Source organism: Jaculus jaculus, chromosome 3, assembly GCF_020740685.1.
Source record: "Jaculus jaculus isolate mJacJac1 chromosome 3, mJacJac1.mat.Y.cur, whole genome shotgun sequence".
NCBI lineage: Eukaryota > Metazoa > Chordata > Mammalia > Rodentia > Dipodidae > Jaculus > Jaculus jaculus.
Genome location: NC_059104.1, coordinates 164280614 through 164301393, shown reverse-complemented (window position 1 = coordinate 164301393; position 20780 = coordinate 164280614). Strand labels below are relative to the sequence as shown.

The window sequence follows — 20780 nt, the reverse complement described above, 5'->3', positions numbered from 1 at the left end:
ACTTTATTTATTTATTTGAGAGCAACAGACCGAGAAAGAGGCAGAGAGAGAGAGAGAATGAATGGGCACACAAGGGCCTCCAGCCACTGCAAACGAACTCCAGATGCACACGCCCCATTGTATATCTGTACCATACATTTTAAAGAACCACTTCTATTCTTATGCTGTAGTCATTTGCCCAAAAGCATATGTGCTTTAATATTATATCTATTTTAACCCTTGGTCTCCATATTTACTGTAAATATTTTCTACATCTATCATTTTTCCTTCTTGTTTTGATAAACTTACAAGACATATGGAACTGCAAATATTTATGTAAACATTTGGCAGTCGCTTTCTTTGTGATTTCTTCAATGACTTTTAAAAGTCTTTTTCCAAGGTTGATATTGGATTTTACCCTTTTTTTTTGGTTTGACTTTTAAATATTTACCTCTTTAATACATCTGGAATTTATTTTGGCATATGGTAGGAGGTGAAGTCTGAATCAGAGGTTGAAAACTCAAAATTCCTCAAGGGGCCAGGCAGGTAAGTTAAGAATTTCGGTCTTCTACTTTTTAAAGGGAAGCCATAAACTTGTAGCTTTATGGGAATTATTTACTTTTTAAAGAGTAGGCCAACCCTGCAGGTTACAAAACCTTCTCTGTGTCTATCAGTCATGTCTGACCCATTGAACGTCATTTTGTAGCCTTTGGTCGAAGCTGATGTTTTTCCAGTAAGATCTATTGATTAAGCCTTCCTTTCTGTATTCATATGTAATTCCTGCTTTTCAAATGTTAATTTTTATATATATCACCAGTAATATTTTTAGGTAATTTTGTGTCATTAATCTGCTTGACTCCTATTCTCTGTTAATTATTATAGATTTATGACATGGTAAGACCTTAAAAGTTGGCTACCCATTCATTATTCTTCCTTTTGGAACCTCTTCTGTGTTTTCATCTGTTTATTATTCCGGATAAAGTCTTAAACCATGCAATCTAATCTTTTATTCCCTTTTGGTTTCAGTGGGGCACTCCATTAAACCTATAAATTGACATCCTTACAGTATTTCACCTTCCCAGTAGAGGAACATGTTATATTTCTTAATTATTCATGCCCTGTTTTATACTGCTCAGTGAAATTTTACAGTTTTATCACACAGGTCACATTTAGTTCTCATTAAGATGATATTTTAATTTTTATCCACTTTCTTGACTGAAACATTTTTTCAATATATTTCTTAAGTGTTTTTTTATATATTTGGGAAATAGATTGACTTTTGAAAAGCTGTCTTGTACCCCAGTTACAAGTTCTGAATTCTTATTGAATAATACAGTTTTTCAATTTGTGCTTTTGTCCTTTCTAGGAATATGAACATATCTTTCACAAAATGCTAACTCTGTGTCCTTCTCTCTTTTGTTTTGCTTTACAGTGGTCAAAGGTTCTTAAAAAAAAAAAAAAGGCCAAGTAGTAGATAATCTCACTTTATTAACTATTATAAGGGAATTCTAATCTTTAAACAGAAATATAACATTGGCCTTTGACTAGGAATCAGTGTTGTCCACGGTATTTCTCTGTTTCGTTTTCAGTATTTGTCTGACTTAACATCGTCAGTACTGGCATTCTCGTCACTTCTTAGACACAAAAGCCAGCTTTTAGCACAGTACACAGTGCACTCAAAAACCGCTAGGAGGTTTTCAAAAAGGAGTGTGAACAAGCTATTCTTGGATTTGGATCCTAGCCCTGCCTGGGTGTGATCTTGCACACAACTCCCTGCCTTATCTAGAACATTCAGGAACTACCGTTCACTGTCTGTGGTGGTTTGATTCAGGGGTCCCCCATAAACTCAGGTGTACTGAATGCTAGGTTCCCAGCTGATGGAGATGTGGGAATTAATGCCTCCTGGAGGGAGTGTATTGTTGGGGGTGGGCTTATGGGTATTATAGCCAGTTTCCCCGTGCCAGTGTTTGGCACACTCTCCTGTTGCTATGGTCCATCTTATTTTGGCCAGGGGTGATGTCCACCCTCTGCTTATGCCATCGTTTTCCCTGCCATCATAGAGATTCCCCTCGAGCCTGTAAGCCAAAATAAACCTCTTTTCCCCACAAGCTGCTCTTGGGTGATTTCTAACAGCAATGCAAACCAGACGGCCACACTGTCCAAGCTGGTGATGAGAAGGAAAATGAATTCATGTTGCTGTACTGTGTTTAGGATAGCACCTAGGAAAACCTCAACTGATTGTACTGTCTTCCTCTATTACTTAAAAAAAAATAATAGTGGGACAAACAATATGCCCCAAATAAGCTTCCTAAAGAAGACCTTGCATAGGAAAGCTTGAGAGAGCTCAGATGCTCTTTGCGAAAGCTAGCACACGGCACTTCCTCCTCGGATGCATATGGCCATTTCTCACATTTTCAAACCATGCAGTCCATCTCTTGCACCCTGCAGGGATTCTTCTGACCTATGACACAAATGAAAATAAAAGTCTGGCTGACATGTAATGTGAACCAGGACTGAAACCAACTGTACTTCCATTAGCCCCGAACAAGAGTGTGCTCAGATAAAGGCAGGAACAGGCAGCTACTCAAACTGAAACCAGATGTTCCAAAGGTCTGGCTTACACTTTTTAATAACCCTTCATATAACACTCATTGTCCTGTCATTACCACAGAAGGTCCACTGCTGAGTTTAAGCGGCAGAAACAAGCTCTAGGCCAGGTCACATTTGCCAACACTAACCTGGGGCCTGATCGTGAAGGAGCCTTTCCCCACTACAGTGACCGTGGTACTTCCCCTTTGGCCTGGAGAAGTGTCCGAGAGAGGCGAGGCTCACACCGCACAATGTCCTCAGCACAATCTGAATGCCTTTCTCAGACAGTGGGAAAAGGAAACTTAGGGCAGCAGGGAAGGGTTGCTCACTTGGGAAGAGCCAGTGTTGGAGCAGGAGTGTGCTGTGGTCAGACTGGCCTAGATTCAAATTCTACCTCTGTTCCTGCTCACTGATGACTGTGAGCAGGTTTGCTAATTTCTCTGACTTCATTTCTTCAACTATCAAGGGAAATAATGCTATTCCTGCCTCTCTGGGGAAGTTACCAACTTTAACCTAGGTGATGCATGCAGAACACTTCACACCTCTTGGGACCCCCGGTGAGACTCAGCATTGGTGACCGGGACTGCCAATTACAGTGTCACATGCCTACACAGCTTCTCTTGTAGGCCAGGCACTATTCTGAGGTTACACCTATTAATTCATCGTTTCTTCATAATTGCTCACGTGAGCTAGGTACTGACATTATCACCACTTTTCGGAAGAGGAAACGGAGGCGCTGATGTGTTAGCGTGTCCAAGGTCACACTGCTGTGTGGCTGAGACACTCACGTGAACCTGGCCACTCGGCCTCACGGGCACTCTCTAACCACTAGGCTATGTCTCCTCTCTCTTGCTTTGTTGCAGTGTTGCTCTGAGGCTTTCTTTACCCTGAAAGAGTTACAGGCACAAGTGGCTGTCCTGTAAAGGAGTCCATGCCTTGAAAGCGTTATCAACCCTGAGATCCACTCAAACATGCCCCGTCTTTTTTTTTCTGCACCCCAAGGCTGCTCTTCTCTCAGCCAACCGCCCTCTGCCCTCTCCCCTGCCCTCCCAGAGAGCATCTTCCTATCTCCACCCTCTGCCCACGCCTTCCCCTCCTCCATCAGTCATCTGCCCTTTCGACTGGGCCTCCAGTCTTCTCCCCTGGCTTCCTTCCTGCAGCAGAAAACACCCCGAGGGCTCCCCCTTCTTACATAAACCTTTCCTTCAACCTGCCTCCTCCTCAGGTTACGCCCATTTGTCTCTTCCCCCGCTCGCTCTGTCTAGAACACTGTTTCACTCTGTCTCCTGTTCACTCCTGAACTTGTGGTGACCCGGCTTCTGTCTGCAGCCTGTACCAGGGTGGAAACTGCCCCCACGGAGGGTGCCAAGGACACCCTAATGACCAACTCCAGCAGTGTCTTTGGAATTGCTCTCCCCAACCCTTCCCTAAATTTAATTTCTCTCTATGTCTTCCCCTCTCTGCCTCCTGGAAGTTGGGATTCTGTCGATGGCTCCATGCTTTTCAGTATATACAGATCCTAGCTACCGTTCACGCCTATTCATACTCACACTGCGATGCCCACTGGGCTCAGTCTCTAACTCAGAGCTATCTCCAAGTCAACTTACTTATCCACCCACCTAGGGCTTGTGAGTAACATCCACCCTTAAAGTACATCTTCCTACCTCGTCCCCCAACATATTTACTTCATTTATCCAGTCATTCTGTTTTTAAAAACAGACTTTATTTTTATTTATTTATTTATTAGAGACAGAGAGACGGAGAGAGATAAAGAGAGAGTGAGAATGGGCACGTCAGGGCCTCTAGCCACTGCAAACAAACTCCAGATGCATGTGCCACCATGTGTATCTGGCTTACGTGGGACCTGGGGAATCAAACCTGGACTCTTAGGCTTAGCAGGCATGAACCTTAACTGCTAAGCCATCTCTCCAGCCCCATCCAGTCATTTTTGAAGGTCAAGGAAAACATCCTGTAACACCCTGCAGTGCACCCCCAATCCTTCCTTCCTTTATGAGAAGGCAGCGGTATTGCCGCAGTCCCGACCCTCTTCTCTCTTCTGACCCTACTGGTTGTTTTCCTTGTTCCAGGACAAGAAGCCACCCTGTCCTAACACGCTGTCCCAGAAAGCTATGCAGGACCCAACTGATGTGATATCCTTGCCTGAATGCTGCCCTGAGCTCCCCACTGCCTTCAAAAACAGGCTTCCCAGCTGGCCAACAGTGTTCCCTCATGTTGGCCATGGCTTTGCTTCCTAGGTTTTTCTCTGGGCACACACATACCCTCATATACTCCTAGACTCCTAGACCCATGCAAAATCAAAAGCGTGAAAAGAAAGCGGAGGAAAGTGCGGGCATGGAGGACAGATAGACCCGGATCCCAACTGCAGCTTCCCTCAGTGCCATGAACTTCACTTCCTGCTGTGGAAGGACGCCTACTTTGTGCGTGTGTTGTCGGGGTCGAAGTGGCTCGTGGAAAACATCTTAGATGTAATACACATTCAGTAAACTGCCCGTCAATGCTACCAATTTTGTCGCTTGGTTTCAGGACGTTGAGTTTGGAAACACAGAAAAGTCCTCAAACTAGAATGGGAACATCCTTATGGAACCTAAAAGAGGTGAAATTTATAACAATACCTTATGGAATCTGAAAGAGGTCAAATTTATAACAATAAATAAAAGTATCTTAGAATGTTCTGGGACCACACCTTTCCATTTTCTGAACCCTATGAGTACCCAGTTGACTTCATGTTTTAGCTTTGAAATAATATATAAGTCCCTCGAGGCATCGTGGCACCCCCCCCATGTCCAGAACTGGCAACTGTGTCTCTTTTCACTCACAGCCACCCATCAGAAGTGCGTGCCAATGGCAGACAGTTTTAGATACAGGGAACGTTAGTGGCCTCTAAGCTACTCTCTTGGTGTCCACTGACTCTCTGCTGAAGGTCATGTTGAGGGGTCTGTCAGGAAGCTGGGTCCAAGAAAAGTGCCTGGGATTGGATTCAGAGGGCGACTTTTGTCCTCATGAGAGTCACCGTTCACGGACTGTTTCCTCGTCTCTAACACACGAATATGACCTTTCTGCGCCGTTCCTCAGCGGGTTGGGCATAGTAACTCTCATTATTTTCTCAGTTCCTCCTTGCTTTGGCCTGAACTGGGCTCCCCACTTAACTTCGTAGGCTGAAGCCGAGAGCTCCCACATGACTGTATTGGGAGATGGGTCTAGAAGGAGGCTAGTGAAGGTTAAGTCAAGCATCGTAATCTGACAGGACTGGTGTCCTTCTGGGAACAGGAAGAAAAACCACTACTTTCTCCTCCTTGCCGCAGGAAGACGAACTAAGAAGGCAAATGCCTGAGAACTAGAAAGAAAGCCTCTTCGAAACAAGCTTCCACCTCCACTCGGATCTTGGAGATCCTGTTTCCAGAACTGAGAGAAATAAATTTGCTTTAAGCCCCTCAGTCTGGCATACCATTAAGGCATCCCTGATATGCGATCACATGCTCATTTTCTTTCTTCTTTCCTTTTTAAATTTTTAAAAAAAATTATTTGCAAGCAGAGAGGGAGAGAGAGATAGAGAAAACGGGCACATCAGGGCCTCTAACTGCTTGCAAACAAACTCCAGATGCATGCGCCACTTTGGGCGTCTGGCTCTGCGTGGGCACTAGGGAGTTAAACTCGGGTCATCAGGCTTTGCAGACCTTAATGGCTAAGCCATTCTCTCATATAACTTTTATTGAAACACACTTTTATAATTGTTTTCTTATTAGTTATTGTTAAGCCACTATTGCCTAATTTACACATGATAGGTATATGCATTTAGAAAGACACCCAGCATATATAGGGCTTGGTAGTATCTGTGATTTCAGACAGCCACTGGGGTCTGGGAATGTGCCTTCCACAGATGAGGGGGGGCTACTGGATTCTCTTTCTGGGATCCCACTTCTTTTATCCCCCTCTCTGTTCAGTTACACATGCAGCCTTTCTTTTCCTTTTCCTCAGCCTGCCTAACTTCTGAGCCCATTTAAACTTTAAGAGCAAGTGCGGTGTCTGTCTCATGGTCATGCCTGAGGCCCGGGCTGGCCCATCCGAGGTCTCTCGGTTGGAATTCGTGAATCAAACAGCCAGGATGAAGTCTGTAGATGCCAACGCTGGGTGCCTAACCCACCCTTCCTTCTCATCTTCCGGGGAGAACTCTAAATTGCGTTGGACAGTGAATGTAGCAAACTACAAGTCTTCACTTTCAGACTTCCGACAGTTTCGAGTGTTCAGGCCACACAGCCTTTCTGACCAAATGTCAGCTGAATGGCTTAGGGAGAAAAAAAAAATCTTTAGTCTGCCTCCTTCCTTGTTTCCTTTTCTCTACCCGATGAGCAAATGATCCTGGAAATGCAGCAGCTACCTTACGACCTTGAGGTGGAAAGTATGAAAATAACAGCCCAGACCAAAGTTGAGTAGTTCCTAATGTCACCACTTAACTGCTGGACATAGCTGGGTCGAGAGTGACCATGAGAACATCAGAACCACTGAGGCGCCGCTCCAATAAGGATCTGTGTTCTCCATTCACAAATCACAATTTTTTTTTTTTAGTATTTCCCACTGCCACAACCTCTTATTACTTGGCACCCATTGTGTCCTTGGGTTACTTTTACTTCTTTCCTTGTCTTTGAGGGGATTCTTTTGTACTGGTAGAGAATTTAAGACTTAGCAGTCCAAGATAATAGGCTCAGGGTATAGGAGGAGTTGGGGACGCTGGGGAATCGCGACATTGAGGAAGCAGAGGTTAGTTCTGGAGTCTGCGTGCGTAGTGTTCGGATTCCTAGCTCCTCCTCTTCACACACTTTTTTGCCCCAGTCTGTTTCCAGTGCACTGACTGGAACCCTCCCTTGGCCTACAATGTCATTCCACTTTGAATAAATCACTGTATCAGGGAGAGGTGAACTCACAGGTCACTTTTCCAATGAAGCGTTTCCATTAGAAATTTCACAAAGTGCCGCCAATGTCATTTACAAGAAGGTTAATTTATTACCAAGGGACCCTGATTCCTCATCGCTGTATTTCTGTCTGCCAGTATAACTCAAAGGAAGGCAATGCAGGGAATGGTGAGGAAGGGGCTTATTAAAAACTGAAAACCAGTCAGCGTGGTGGTGCATGCCTTTTATCCCAGCACTTGGGAGGCAGAGGTAAGAGGATCCCCGAGAGTTCGAGGCCAGCCTGAGACTACTGAATTCCCAGTCAGCCTGAACTACAGTGAGACGCTTCCTTGAAAAAAAAAACAACAACAAAAACAAACAAACAAACAAACAAAAAACCTGAAAACCATTCCTCAATCACCTTTCTTGGTTTCTTCTTTGAGGTGGTCCTAGCTTTTACACAAATGACTTTCTCTCAATTCCTGGCAAATGCATTCAGAGGCAGGTGCCCAGTCAGAGTGAGGGAAAATAAAGATGCAGCATAGCACTGATGCTTTGGAAAATGGGCATTCTGATGACCGTGGGAAGCAGAAACTTAGATGCAAGTACCTAGGAACAGCACCTCAGAACAAAGAGTTACGAACTGAGTGACAGACAGCAAAAGAAAACTGCCTCTAACCCCACTGAAAAGCCCATCTGTCCTTCCTGGCTCCTTCTTTCACTCCTTCCTTTTTCTCCCCTAACGAAACCATGAAAGCTCAACCCTAGCAACCTCCCTGGACCACATAAATGAACCAGTTCTTGTTCTGGACACCAGGGGAAGACCCTTCAAGCTCTGTTCATTTTATTCCCTTATTTCAAACCCTATCCTGACAACTCACTTCTCCCCCTGCCAAGGCACCCCACAGAACTGCTGGTCCTCACAGCCTCCTCTGAAGTTTCTCCCTTCAGCTCCTGTGCGTCCCATGACCTGGAATGGTTTCCTTGACCAACTGTCCTCCTATTTGTGTTTCTGGTGAAAATTCTATTTTTATTATTTATTCGTACGTGTGTGTATGTGTGTGTGTGTGTGTGTGTGTGTGTGTGTGTGTGTGTGTAGATCAGGGGACAACTTCATGGTGTTTCTCCCCTCCTTTCTTGAGACAGTCTCTCTCACCATCACTGCTGCTTGTGGTCTGCTGGCTTCTCCTGGCTCTGCCTCCCATTTGCCATAGGCGTGTAGGGAATCACAGAAATGGGCATCATTTTATGTGTGCCTTTACATAGGTGCTGAGGGCCGAACTTAGGTTATTAGCAGGCTTTCAAGCAAGAGCCTTTTAATTGCTGAGTCACTCTCTAGCTCCCCATTTGTCTTTAATTTTTTTTTTTTTACTTTTATTTATTTATTTGAGAGCTACAGACAGAGAGAGAGAGAATGGGTACACCAGGGCCTTCAGCCACTGCAAACAAATTCCAGGTGCATGCACCAACGTGTGCACCTGGCTTACATGGGTCCCGGGGAATCAAGCCTCAAACTGGGGTCCTTAGGCTTCACAAGCAAGCGCTTGACCGCTAAGCCATCTCTCCGGTCCCCATTTGTCTTTAAAGATCACAATCCTCCCTATCCTTTAAGGACCGGGTCCAATGTTACTCTATCCACAAAGCCCTCTGTGATCTGTCTAGCAGGACAAGGCCTCCCCTTCAGCCCCTCCAGGCACTCTGACCCTTGGCTCTAGGCCGGCCTTTCTGTTCTTTGCCGTGGCTTCGGGGCACTTTTTTATAAACCTCATCTCCCTCAACCTGCGCCACCGGCTACTTTCTTCTGGTCCTTAATGTGGAAAAGGGCAGAGATACACTATTGATTGGACAATGTGAAGGGGGAAGAAGGAAGGAAGGAAGGAAGAAAGGGAAGGAGGAGAGGGGGAAGAAAAGAAGGGAGGGACGGAGGGAAGGCCTAAATTCGTTTCTAGTCCCTGGACATAGAACAGATTGTGTCCCAGCAGCTATCTGGACATGAACAAGGGCCGCTTCCTTTCAATTAGCAGCCTGGAGAGCAGAGCATGCTGATCAGAAGAACTCCCAGGCCCGGTGTTTGCTAACAGTGGTTCTCCTTCCCACCTTTGGGTTTCTAAGTCCCCTGTAGGCCACCTCTGTTGTTTTCCAGTTTGGCTCACATCGCAGCAATGTCAGGGTGATCTGTCCTTTTACACTTGCACATTAACCTAAATGAAAAGAGGAGTTGCTAGCTGCAGTGTTAACTTGTTAGGCCTTGGGCTTGTAAGTCAGTCATGCAAAAGAATTTTTATTTTCAGAGTGTTGTATACTATGAGATTCTCATCACTATCTTTTTAATGGCTTCTCGAGAGAACTTCCTGGGTTGGTATAAGGTGGTTATTCATAACTGGAGGCAAGTTGACAAGGGAGAAATTATGTTTCTTGTAACATAATTGTAACAGAAACAAAATATTAAGTAGTAGCCATGACAAATAGTGAGACACTGGGGCACAGTGGGACCTTGGGGGGATTTAGAGTCCACGTTTTCATCCTAGGTTTGCTCTTTTCCTTGGGCAAGTCAACTGAACTCTGAATCTCAATTTCTTCATATATAAATTTGAGGTTAAAATACCCTTTGTCTAAAGCTTCTATAGGTATTATAGGTATTAAGTTGCATATATAAGAGAGATACATATGGTCCCCAACACACACCAGGTGCTCTCTAAGTGTCTGCCAAATGAACAAACAAACAAATAGATAAAACCAGGAAGAAGGGTTTGGCCTTGACAAGGAAGCAACTTGCAAAAGAAGGAAGAATCAAGCATTACATTCAGGCACATGTGAAATTATGTCCTAATTTTTCTTGTAACATCCCTGAACCTCAATTACCTCATCTGCAATGATGGCAGGTGGTCACAAAAATAAGAATAATCACTTCCTGTAGTCCCTGCATGATTTAGAGATGCATGTGAACTTCCTTTGTAAGCTGCAGGAGGCGAGTTATAATGTTAGCTCGCGACATATATCCTCCTCAGTGGTGGATGTACCTTCGCCTCCTCCATTAATCTGTTCTCAGAAAGGCCATCTGCAGAGGAGCCAGGAGTAGAAAGTCCCCTCAGATTCTGACTCTGTCCACATGAGGAGAAAACTGCTGTTTTGGAAAGGGGCTGCCGTGTTTTATTCTAAATGTTTCTGTTTCCATGGGCTACGTGCATGTTTATAGGCATGCATGTACGTGTACATGCAACCAGTTCAATGAGAGCTCTGGGGAAATATTTGTGTACTCAGTTTATAAAGTGCTTTTAGATGTTTTTCAAGGCAAAAGATAAACTCGTTTAATTTAGAGTCATCAGCTGGATTGCATTAAATGGAGGGAAAAGCAAAAGCACACACAACACAACCATTTGCTAAACACAATTATTTCTCCTATTACTTAATTACAAGCAGACATAAATACTCTGGATTCTGACATCTCAGATTTTCTAAAATTCTCGATCTGCATCTCAACATGTAACGAAGGGAGGGTCATATTCCAGTTTGTGTGTTAAGCAAACCCGAGAGTTACAATTGTATATTGGGACCATAATGACTTCTCTAAAACAAGACCTAAACTTTTAATTAACCTGCCAAGACAAATTACGGCTCACAGCTCACAGGTAACGATCACAGACAGCTGAGACTCAATGCCAGGGACTCTTGGGAAAAGAGGGATTAATAGCAACATCAGAATCAGTCTGTTTTTGTATTAAGGGAGGGGGAAAAACCCAGTGTTCATTAAACAACCACTGTAGCTTGACAGGAGCCAGACAGGTCAGAAAAACAGTAAGAGCAAGTGGAAGGAGAAAGGGGATGGCTGGGCCTATTATCAGCTTCCAGTGATCGAGTGTGTACCATGGCCCAAAGCTGTACTTTGTATTTCGTTCTTGAAGCTTCACAATGGGGAATGCAAACTACTACTATTATTATTTTTTTAATTTCCCAGACAAGAAAGATTAGGCTCAGAGAGGTGACATGCTTATCTACAGTGGAAGAACTAACATGGAGCTGGAGAGATGGTTTAGTGGTTAAGGGACTTACTTGCCTGCAAAGTCAAAGGACCTAGGTTCGATTCCCCAGGACTCATGTATGCTGGATGCATGAGGTGGTAGATGTGTCTGGAGTTGGTTTGCAGTGGCTGGATGCCCTGGTATGCCCATTCTCTCTCTCTTTCTCTCTCCCTGCCACTTTTCCTCCTCCCTCTTTCAAATAAATAAATGAAGATAAAATATTAAAAAAAACAAAAGAACTAACATGGAACAGTGAGAGCAGGAAGGGATGTAAAGCATTTTCCACAGTGCATTGGTATTTGTTTACTAAGCTTTGTTGATTGATCAAGCAGAATCCAGGGCACTGGGACGCTTTCCCGGACCCACAGTCAGAATTCCTGAAGAGAGGCCCAGGCATCTGAATTTCCCCCTAACCTCTCAGGTGATGTTTGTATTCTACAGTCTTTAAGAACCACCCTGGGGTATTATAATCCCTTGCTGCTCAAAACGTGGTCCGTAGCATAGGCAACATATCTGCTCTAACACATATGTTGGGGTCACGGGAGGATGAGACCGTCTTTCGTCACGGAGGGGAGAGCAGAGCCACCAGGGGAAAGGCAAGACAATGGCCTCAGTTATGACGGCTGGTTAGCAAGTTCTGACAAGCCAAGAGTTGGCAAAGGTACCTACCTCTCAGCACTTCCAGTTTACTTCCCTGACATGCACAGCCTAATTAAAAGTCGTTTTCTTTGGGGATATAACTTAATATCCTTTCATACTTACAGTCAGTTATTAAAACAGAAATGTGACTGTAAAAGCTCTTAGCGCCATGTGGGAACCCTGGGCTACGTAGGAGGGTGGGCCTCGGGCACTTTCATGGTGTCCCTGAAATGAAGCCACTCTTTCTAGAAAGAGAAGGGGGTGGTGTAGCAGACCCTTCCCAGTGACAGCCTGATGGACTACGAGGCCACAGGCGGCTCCTCGTGGCAGAGTGCAGGGGATGCACTGTTGGCCTCCATGTCCCCAGTGGCCACTGAGGTGCAGCTTTGCGCCCCAGAATCTTGAGGCACTGGGAGGTGAACGTAGATGAGCTGTAGGAGGTGAGAGCCCGAAGTCGTGATAGAGATTCAGGACCAAACTTATTTTCTGCTCCACGGCACAAAAGAAGCCGCTCAGGGAGGAGGCCAATAGCATGGAGCCTGCCAAGAGTTTTGTCGATGAGAGCCTGGGCACAGGGAAGACCCTGCCCATCGAGGGGCTTTGGCTATTGGGACTCTGGGCGAGGGGGTAGTGGGAGAAAAAGCCTGCATCAAAGACCCTGTTCTCCAGGCACTCAGAATCCTGGGGGGCTAGGACAGATCACCCCCAAACTGCAGCAACACAAAGGGACATCTCCTTCATCAGTGCCCGTTTCCCAAATCTCCCACCGTCCTTGCCACAAGTTTAAAATAGCAAGTCTGTGTCTAGGGCAGAAGCTTATTAATCATGCCCCATTTACAGGGAAGGTGCTTTCTGCACCGATGCTAAGGATACCACTGCAACCAAGAGGGAAATGGTTTGAACATGACTATTGCTGACCGGAAGGAAGAACCAGGGTCTTCAAAGGGTTTTGGAGATCTAGTACTAAAGCGAAATATTTTCATTATCCTTTGTTTTCCTGGGTCAGAGAAACTCCTAGTGAAGGACTGAGGGTTTTCAGGTGAGCCCTAAAGCTCACAGCACATTAAGGAAAGCTCCTTTCCCAGGAGTTCTGGTCCATAGAGTTATTTTCTCCTTAAGTTTTATTGTTCTTTGGAGTTTTGTTTTTTTTTTTTAATTATTTTGAGACGGGGTCTCTAGCTCAGGCTTGTCTGAAACTCCTGATGTTGACAAGGACGACCTTGACTTTCTCATTCTTGGATTGCATACACTTCCTAAGTGCCAGGATTTACAAGCATGTGCCACCATGAATGGCCATGTGGTGTCAGAGAAGGAAGCGGGGCTCTGTGCATGCTAGGCAAGCAAGTGTGTGTGTGTGTGTGTGTTTCTGTGTTGCTGGGGACTGAACCCTGGGCCTTGTGGATGTCAGGCAAGCACTCAGCCACTGAGCTGTATCTGTAAGGTGCCCTCCCCATGCCCGGCCAGGCATTGTAGTGCTTCCAACAGAAACTTAGCAAAATGCTTTCTGGCTTGGACCATTAAGACTATCATGTCCTCTAGGCATGGTAGCACAAGCCTTTAATCTTACCACTTGGGAGGGAGAGGTAGAAGGATCACCGTGAGTTTGAGACCAGCCTGGGACAAAAGAGTGAGTTCCAGGTCAGCCTGGGCTAGAGTGAGACCTAATCTCAAAATAAATAAACACACAAACAAATAAATAATAAAGGCTATCCCATCTTTTTTTTTTATTTATTTGAGAGCGACAGACACAGAGAGAAAGACAGATAGAGGGAGAGAGAGAGAATGGGCGCGCCAGGGCTTCCAGCCTCTGCAAACGAACTCCAGACGCGTGCGCCCCCTTGTGCATCTGGCTAACGTGGGACCTGGGGAACCGAGCCTCGAACTGGGGTCCTTAGGCTTCACAGGCAAGCGCTTAACCACTAAGCCATCTCTCCAGCCCTCCATCTTTAATCACACTGTGTCCACCCAAAGAGGGGACAAAACTCTATGGGATTTTGGTAAAGAAGAAAACTTCTTTTAACAGACACCCACAGACTTCTGAAGTGGCCAAGACCCTCCTACCACTACAAGGCAGAGGGGACAGTATTTAGACTTCCTTACAAAATACTAGGACTCACTCTTTGTCAGAGTCCCTGATGGTTCATTCTCAGTGAAACCTCAGTGGGCCTACAGACATCTCTTGCAGCCTGTGGTCCTGTGGTTCTCACTCTCTCCTCAAGCCTTTGTCTTCATTTTCTTTATACACACACACACACACACACACACACATATAACATGTATATATACATGTGTGTGTGTATATATATATATATATATATATATATATATATATATACACATTTATTTATTTATTTATTTATTTGACAGAGAAAGAGGGAGGGAGGGAGGGAGAGAGAGAGAATGAATGGGTGCACCAGGGCCACCAACCACTGCCAAGGAACTCCAGACACGTGCACCCTCTTATGCATCGGGCTAATGTGGGTCCTGGGGAATCGAACCTGAGTCCTTTGGCTTTGCAGACAAATGCCTTAACAGCTAAGCCATCTTTCTAGTCCATGCCTTTGTCTTCATTTTCCATCTGCCAGGTTTTTTTTTTTTTTGCTCCAAAATATAAAACCAAGCCCTACCCTAACCAGAACCAAATTCAAACAACAAATCAGGATGGTTGAGCTCAAGAAGGTGAGACTCTAAAGACAAGTAGGTGGCCTACAGGGCCACGAGCAGAGCTACCATTGCTGTGAGCGCTGTCACCAAGAATTCCTGCGTCCGTGTGAATTCCATCGCCTGGGTCAGGAGAGGCGGCCACCGGTCCACACCTCACGGCACAAAAGCATGGCAAAGGCAGCGGGCACAGGTGCCAGCCCCTCCGGTCACTCCCCGAGTCCTGGTCTAGCAAGCCCACCTGGGATGGCCGAGTGTGCCAATCTCTGGTTGTAAGTCACAGCTCTGGGCAAGACACATTCACCCCCTTGTCAACATCACTCCCAGGGTCCCCAGCGCTTCTCCCACCCAAAGACACAATTCGAGAGGTGGCACTCCTTACCGATGGTGCTGGTGAGGAAGGAAACAACCTCAGACTCCTTCCCGTCATTGTAGAAGGCCAGGTGCCAGATTCCTGAATCCAGGTACTGGATGAAACCAGTCTCGTGACTGGATGGGGGGACAACACCCCGAGACTGACGCTGGGGACCCTCCAGGCTCCGAGCCTCCTGAGTCAGGAGCCTCCTTCCATCTAGCAGCTCCACAAAGTCGAACTGAAGCACAAAGAGAGTGAAATCAGCAGCGACCTAGCGCCTCCATCCGCCACGCGCCTCCTCGAGCTTCTCCTAGGGCAGCCAGAGGTAAACTTGGGAGGAGAGAGAGGCGGGAGTGGAAGCTCCATAATCATCAACCAACTCAACTCCTCAGACTCAAGCATGGCAGCATCCTCCCCCCTTCCTGTGGGTGTGTCAGACTGTGTCTTGTTTGGTTTTCATTTTTGGTGCATGTGTGATGTGTCTGTGCCAAGAGAGCCATACTTCTTAATTTTATTTATTTTTATTTATTTGATGGGGGGGGGATGGGCATGCCAGAGCCTCCAGCCACTGCAAACAAACTCCAGATGCGTGTGCCCCCTTGTGTATCTGGCTAACGTGGGGTGGGTCCTGGGGAATTGAACCTGGGTCCTTTGGCTTTGCAGGCAAACGCCTTAACCACTAAGCCATCCCTCCGGCCTGAGAGCCATGCTTTTTCAATGGCATACCCAACGTTAGAAATTTAGTCCCTTTGTGACTGTTGGCACTCCATGAAAGTCACGATGGGAAGCTGGGGTTTGGATTGAGATTGGAGCATTGAGTGGGACTGGATTAGTCATAAGCAGACAGAGATTTGATGAATATCTGTTTGTTTTTTGCCAATAATCCTTTCTAAACACTGCTGTTTCAGGGAGCTTTTTTGGGAGAACTAAACTAGATGAGTCCCAAACTCCATCAGTCATTATACACTGAGTCAAGTACCAATTGATCAGAACTGCTAGTCTGAGACACCGGAAAAGTCCATTGGGTAGTGTAAACCACAGGTAGCTGGTTAAGGCTTACTTGGCTCACTATCCAAGCACACTGAGCAGCTAGCCAATGTTTCATAATCATGAGACAGATTTGTAAAAGTGGAGGTGGGAATGCCGAAGTTCTGTGAGCTCATTCTCAGCAAATGTCATTAGGAATTACCTCTGGAGCTTTTAACTAAAAAAAAAAAATCTCAACTGGCTATAGGAGGATGTTGAGAATGCCACATGGAGTCTTGGAATGACCAACGGATGCTTACAGTTTCTATGGCTCCAATCGCACAGCTAGGAGGACATCATACATGTCTCTGTTTTCACCCACTCATGATTCCTTTTCTTCTTCTCCCTTTACCCCTTCGAGTTTTGGGAATTGAATCCTGGCCTGGCATGCTAAGCCCACGCTGTAGCAGTGAGCTCTACCCTTAGGCACTTGGACAAACTCTGTGACTGGTTCTGGGCACGTGCATGAGTAAACATGTGCTCCTGAAGGTGAGAAGGAATGTAGGAGACAATGCAAGTAGCATTTATTTTGAGCCAGGTCCTATGATAGTGACCCTAAAAACGTTACTCTTGGCAGCAGCCCTGCAAAGCAGCCACTGTTATCCCCTTTTACAGACGAGGAAACTAGCGAGGAAGGGGATGAGTGGCAGACCTGGGGTCGCATGGCGGATGACACAGGGCTCAAGCTAGGTGTGTGCTTTCTTTTTTTTTCTTTCTTTTTTTGCTTTTTCGAGGTAGGGTCTCAGTCTCTCACAGGCTGACCTAGAATTCACTATGGTGTCTCAGGGTGGCCTTGAACTCACAGCGATCCTCCTACCTCTGCCTCCCGAGTGCTGGGATTAAAGGCGTGCGCCACCACGCCCGGCGAATGCTTTCTTCTGTAGGTCACTTGTCCTGGATTGCCTGCCTTGGGAAACGGTATTAGCAGAAAGGCTATGAAGGTATCTCCTGCGATTCCTTCCTCTTATAAAGCTCTAGGGATTTAACTTTACTGCTCTGGAAGGCAAGACCTAGGAGGGGCCAATAAATCAGTGGCCTGTAAGGTACATGAAACTCCCAGCAGGCTTCAGAGTCTGGTACCTGGGTTAACATCGGAGCTAGAGCTGCTAAGGCCAGCAGCGTGTGTGGATTCTAGTTACCTGAGTATGGGAGGGAGGAAGGCCTTTCCTGCCATAGATGCCAACCAGAGCCGCCTTTCCCAGAGACACATTGAACTTCAGGTGTACAGGGTGGTCTATGAACACTTGAGATCTCCAGAACGTGCCAGGAGGAATCTTCTGGGAGGCTCGTCTCCCCACGTCAATTTCTCCAGAATCTATGAAACTGTCCTCTGGAAAGAAAGTACTGGGTTTTCCTACCAAGACACAGGGGAGGGAAGACAAAAGACAGCTTGGTTAGCCACAGGTGACAAGAAGCTGTGTCTCTGCCCCCAGGACTCCGCTCCACCTCTCAGTCCTCAATGGTCTTTAGCCAGCTCCCGCCCTGCTCCCCCTCCCACAGGAGGAAGAAAGTCCAGAACTTTTTTTTTTTTCCTCCCAGTGATGCTCAAACTGTTCTTCTAAAAATATATATTCTTCCAAACCAGTATGCAGTATGGGTCCTCCCCAAGGGCCATCTGTTTACTGAATGGTTCCCAGCTTGTTAAGATATATTTTGATCCTAAAAATAATCATTTGCAGTCACATGAGAATAAGTCTGTGATTTGTGTGAGTGTGTGTCAAAGGCTGCCTGGTAAAGTAGAAAGGACAGAGGGAGTGAGGCGTTACTGAATTACCAACTCAGAATGATTCTCCCTGCAGTGGGAGGTGAGACTTGAGTGGAGTAAGGTATTTGAAAAGTTTACAAGTTTATGTAAAAATTGGAAGGCACATTCGGAGGCTACATATGGGGATAGGGATTTGCGTTTGGAACAGGGTTATGGGCTGGCAAAGATGAAGAAGGGAAGAAATATGTTTGAAAATGGTTCTTTGTCTTTTGTTGGAGATAGATATAATTTTTCTGTACTGAAGTGGGTGAGGAAATTTCTCAAGTTCTCTACAAAGTCTGTGGCATTCTTGGGAATTCAACCCACCCCTCAGCCCTGTGCCACAAGGGGAGGGAGTTGGGGTCAGGACTTAGGTCTCTTGTTCATTTCTGTCGCCAATCAGGAGAGTGACTCCTTTCTTAGGGCACCACAAGCCCCAGGAAGGAAGGCTGCTTATCAAACTTCCTCTTCATAGTAATTAAACACACCCGTATGTAAAAAAGATAAACCTTAACTTCCTGCCAGACATCAACCTTCTTAGGAACTACAGGGGCATTAGGAAGAACACCCTTAGGATCCTGAAAAACCAAAATCAAGTCAACAGACTGCATTCCATTTGTCATTAGTAAGCCCCCCACCCCAGCACCCCACTAAGCCTCCTGGCTCCAAGACTTTCTGTGTGGTTAGAGATGTTCGAAGATGTTCCAAAGGACAAAAATTCATTTGTAAAGAAAACACGTTTGTGGAACTTTTTATAAAAAGCATTTGGAGAATAAGAAATGACAATTTTTTTTCCCTTAGCTTTGTAAGACTCCTTACAAAGCACATTTGATGCCGAAATGGAGCTTGGCAGGGCATTGTTGTAGTCATAAAATATTTTACTGTTTTAAATAATAAAATTCAATTTAAATGTTAAACTTCTCCATATGTTATCATTCCCTTATAAACTCCTAGGCAGAAACATCAGGTTTTTAGCTTCAAACCATTAAATGTTATTTTAATTAAAAATGTGCCAACAAAAAAATGTTAAAATGCATGCTATCAATAAAAGTACCATGAGTATTCATAGTCTATCAGTAGCATGGGGAAGAGTTTGCATTTAATTCCTTATGGAAGCAATGTGCCCCAGACTTTATACCTTGAAAATACAGACACACAAACCACCACACTGAGAATCACAAACTTCAAAGACAGGAGGAGCTCAATTCACAAAGCATTAGGATGGGGGAGAATTATTCACATTCCTCTTGATCTGATCTGTGGGTTCCCAGCACCTTAACCTTTTAATATTGCAGATAGAAAATGGTACAGCCTTGGCTTTTAATTCTGCCAGGGAGGCAGAGCGAAGGGGGCGTATGAACAAAGCAAGATGCCCTGTGCTCCTAGGAACTGCAGAGAGAGTAGAAGCCTGCTAATTCCAAGGGATCATTTCCTCTGTGAGTAGGTGGGAGTCAGAGCTGATAGGATTGGAGAATTGTCTGTATTCAAATAGTTCCTATGTCTGGAAATAAAGAATGGAAAGCTGCTTCGGCATGCTGCTGGAGAAGCCATGCACAATCCTCTTTTCCCCAGTGAGAGGAGGGAGTATTTCAGGAGACAGTTACTGAGTCAGTTCCATAGCTTTCGAGTCTGTTAGGCAGGGTCCCTGAGCTAGCCTCCAAGGGAGGTGACAGGGGAGACTTTCTATTTCCATTGTGCTTTCTAGTACTTCAAGGAGGTGGTCACCTTTTCCTGATGAGAAAGATGCCCAAAACTGGCTAGATTGGGCTGGAGCTGGCAGAGTGTAAAACCTTCTCCTCACCTTCAAAACCCCTTCCTGCATCCCTCTTTCCAGATCCTGTAAGATTCCTTGTCCTACCTCTGAGTGCCAAGCTGTGAACACTGGAATATACAATGTTCCACTGCAAAGCATATTGTGCAAATGGCAGGGTAAGAGGGGGAGTATAAAAGTCAGAAGTGGGCTGGAGAGATGGCTTAGTGGTTAAGCGCTTGCCCTGGGAAGCCTAAGGACCCCGGTTTGAGGCTCGATTCCCCAGGACCCACATAAGCCAGATGCACAAGGGGGCGCATGCGTCTGGAGTTCGTTTGCAGTGGCTGGAGGCCCTGGCGCGCCCATTCTCTCTCTCTCTCTCTCTCTCTGTCTGTCTGCTGTCACTCTCAACTAAATAAATAAATAAACAGAAAAAAAAGTAAGAAGTGAGCAGAGGAGAAAGGTTTTGTGAATAAAATCCACCTCTCTACCTGTCTTCTGGAAGTAGTAAAGGCAGAGCCGGCAGCATTACTGGTGACGTCAGCTAACATTTCACACACTCCAACTGTATTGTCAGATTCCTGCAGTTCAGTTGATTCTCACCATCCTATGGAAGTCTCTACACTGAGCTTTTTGATTGCTTAAGAAGCCAGTTAGAAATGAAGCCATTTGGGATACCTTTTTATCTCTTAGAATATGGCTTCTACGAGGATTAAGTTAAGGAATGATTAATTAAGAATCTAAAGAGACACTCTTAGTGGTGGGGGCTGCAGCACTGACCTTCCTAACGAGCAAAAGCCCAGTCAAATGTATAGTGAAACTCGAGGTGTGAACAGGCAGCTGCAAGGCCAGGTTAAGACCTTGGCATTCCAAGGTTCAAAAAGTAGACTAGCCGGGTGTGGTGGCACATTCCTTTAATTCCAGCTCTTTGGAGACAGAGGGAATGGGAGTGCGGAGAGTTTGAGGCCAGTCTGGGAATACAGAGTGAGGTCCAAGTCAGCCTTGGCTAAAGTGACACCCTACCTCAAAAACAGCAACGAAAACAACAACAAAGTAGGTCATTTTGTAATGGGTTAGGACCTTTAAATGGGCCCCAGAGTAGTCAGTGTCT

At 45.5% G+C, this 20780-nt stretch overlaps 1 protein-coding gene across 1 annotated transcript in view; it reads right to left on the bottom strand.

The window, feature by feature from the left end:
• Tenm4 (teneurin transmembrane protein 4) overlaps nucleotides 1-20780 on the bottom strand; it is a 1065388-nt gene that overhangs the window by 179632 nt on the left and 864976 nt on the right. Inside the window, 2 exon segments of the mRNA XM_045144966.1 lie at nucleotides 15177-15387; nucleotides 17315-17529. Coding sequence (XP_045000901.1) covers nucleotides 15177-15387; nucleotides 17315-17529 — 426 coding nt within the window.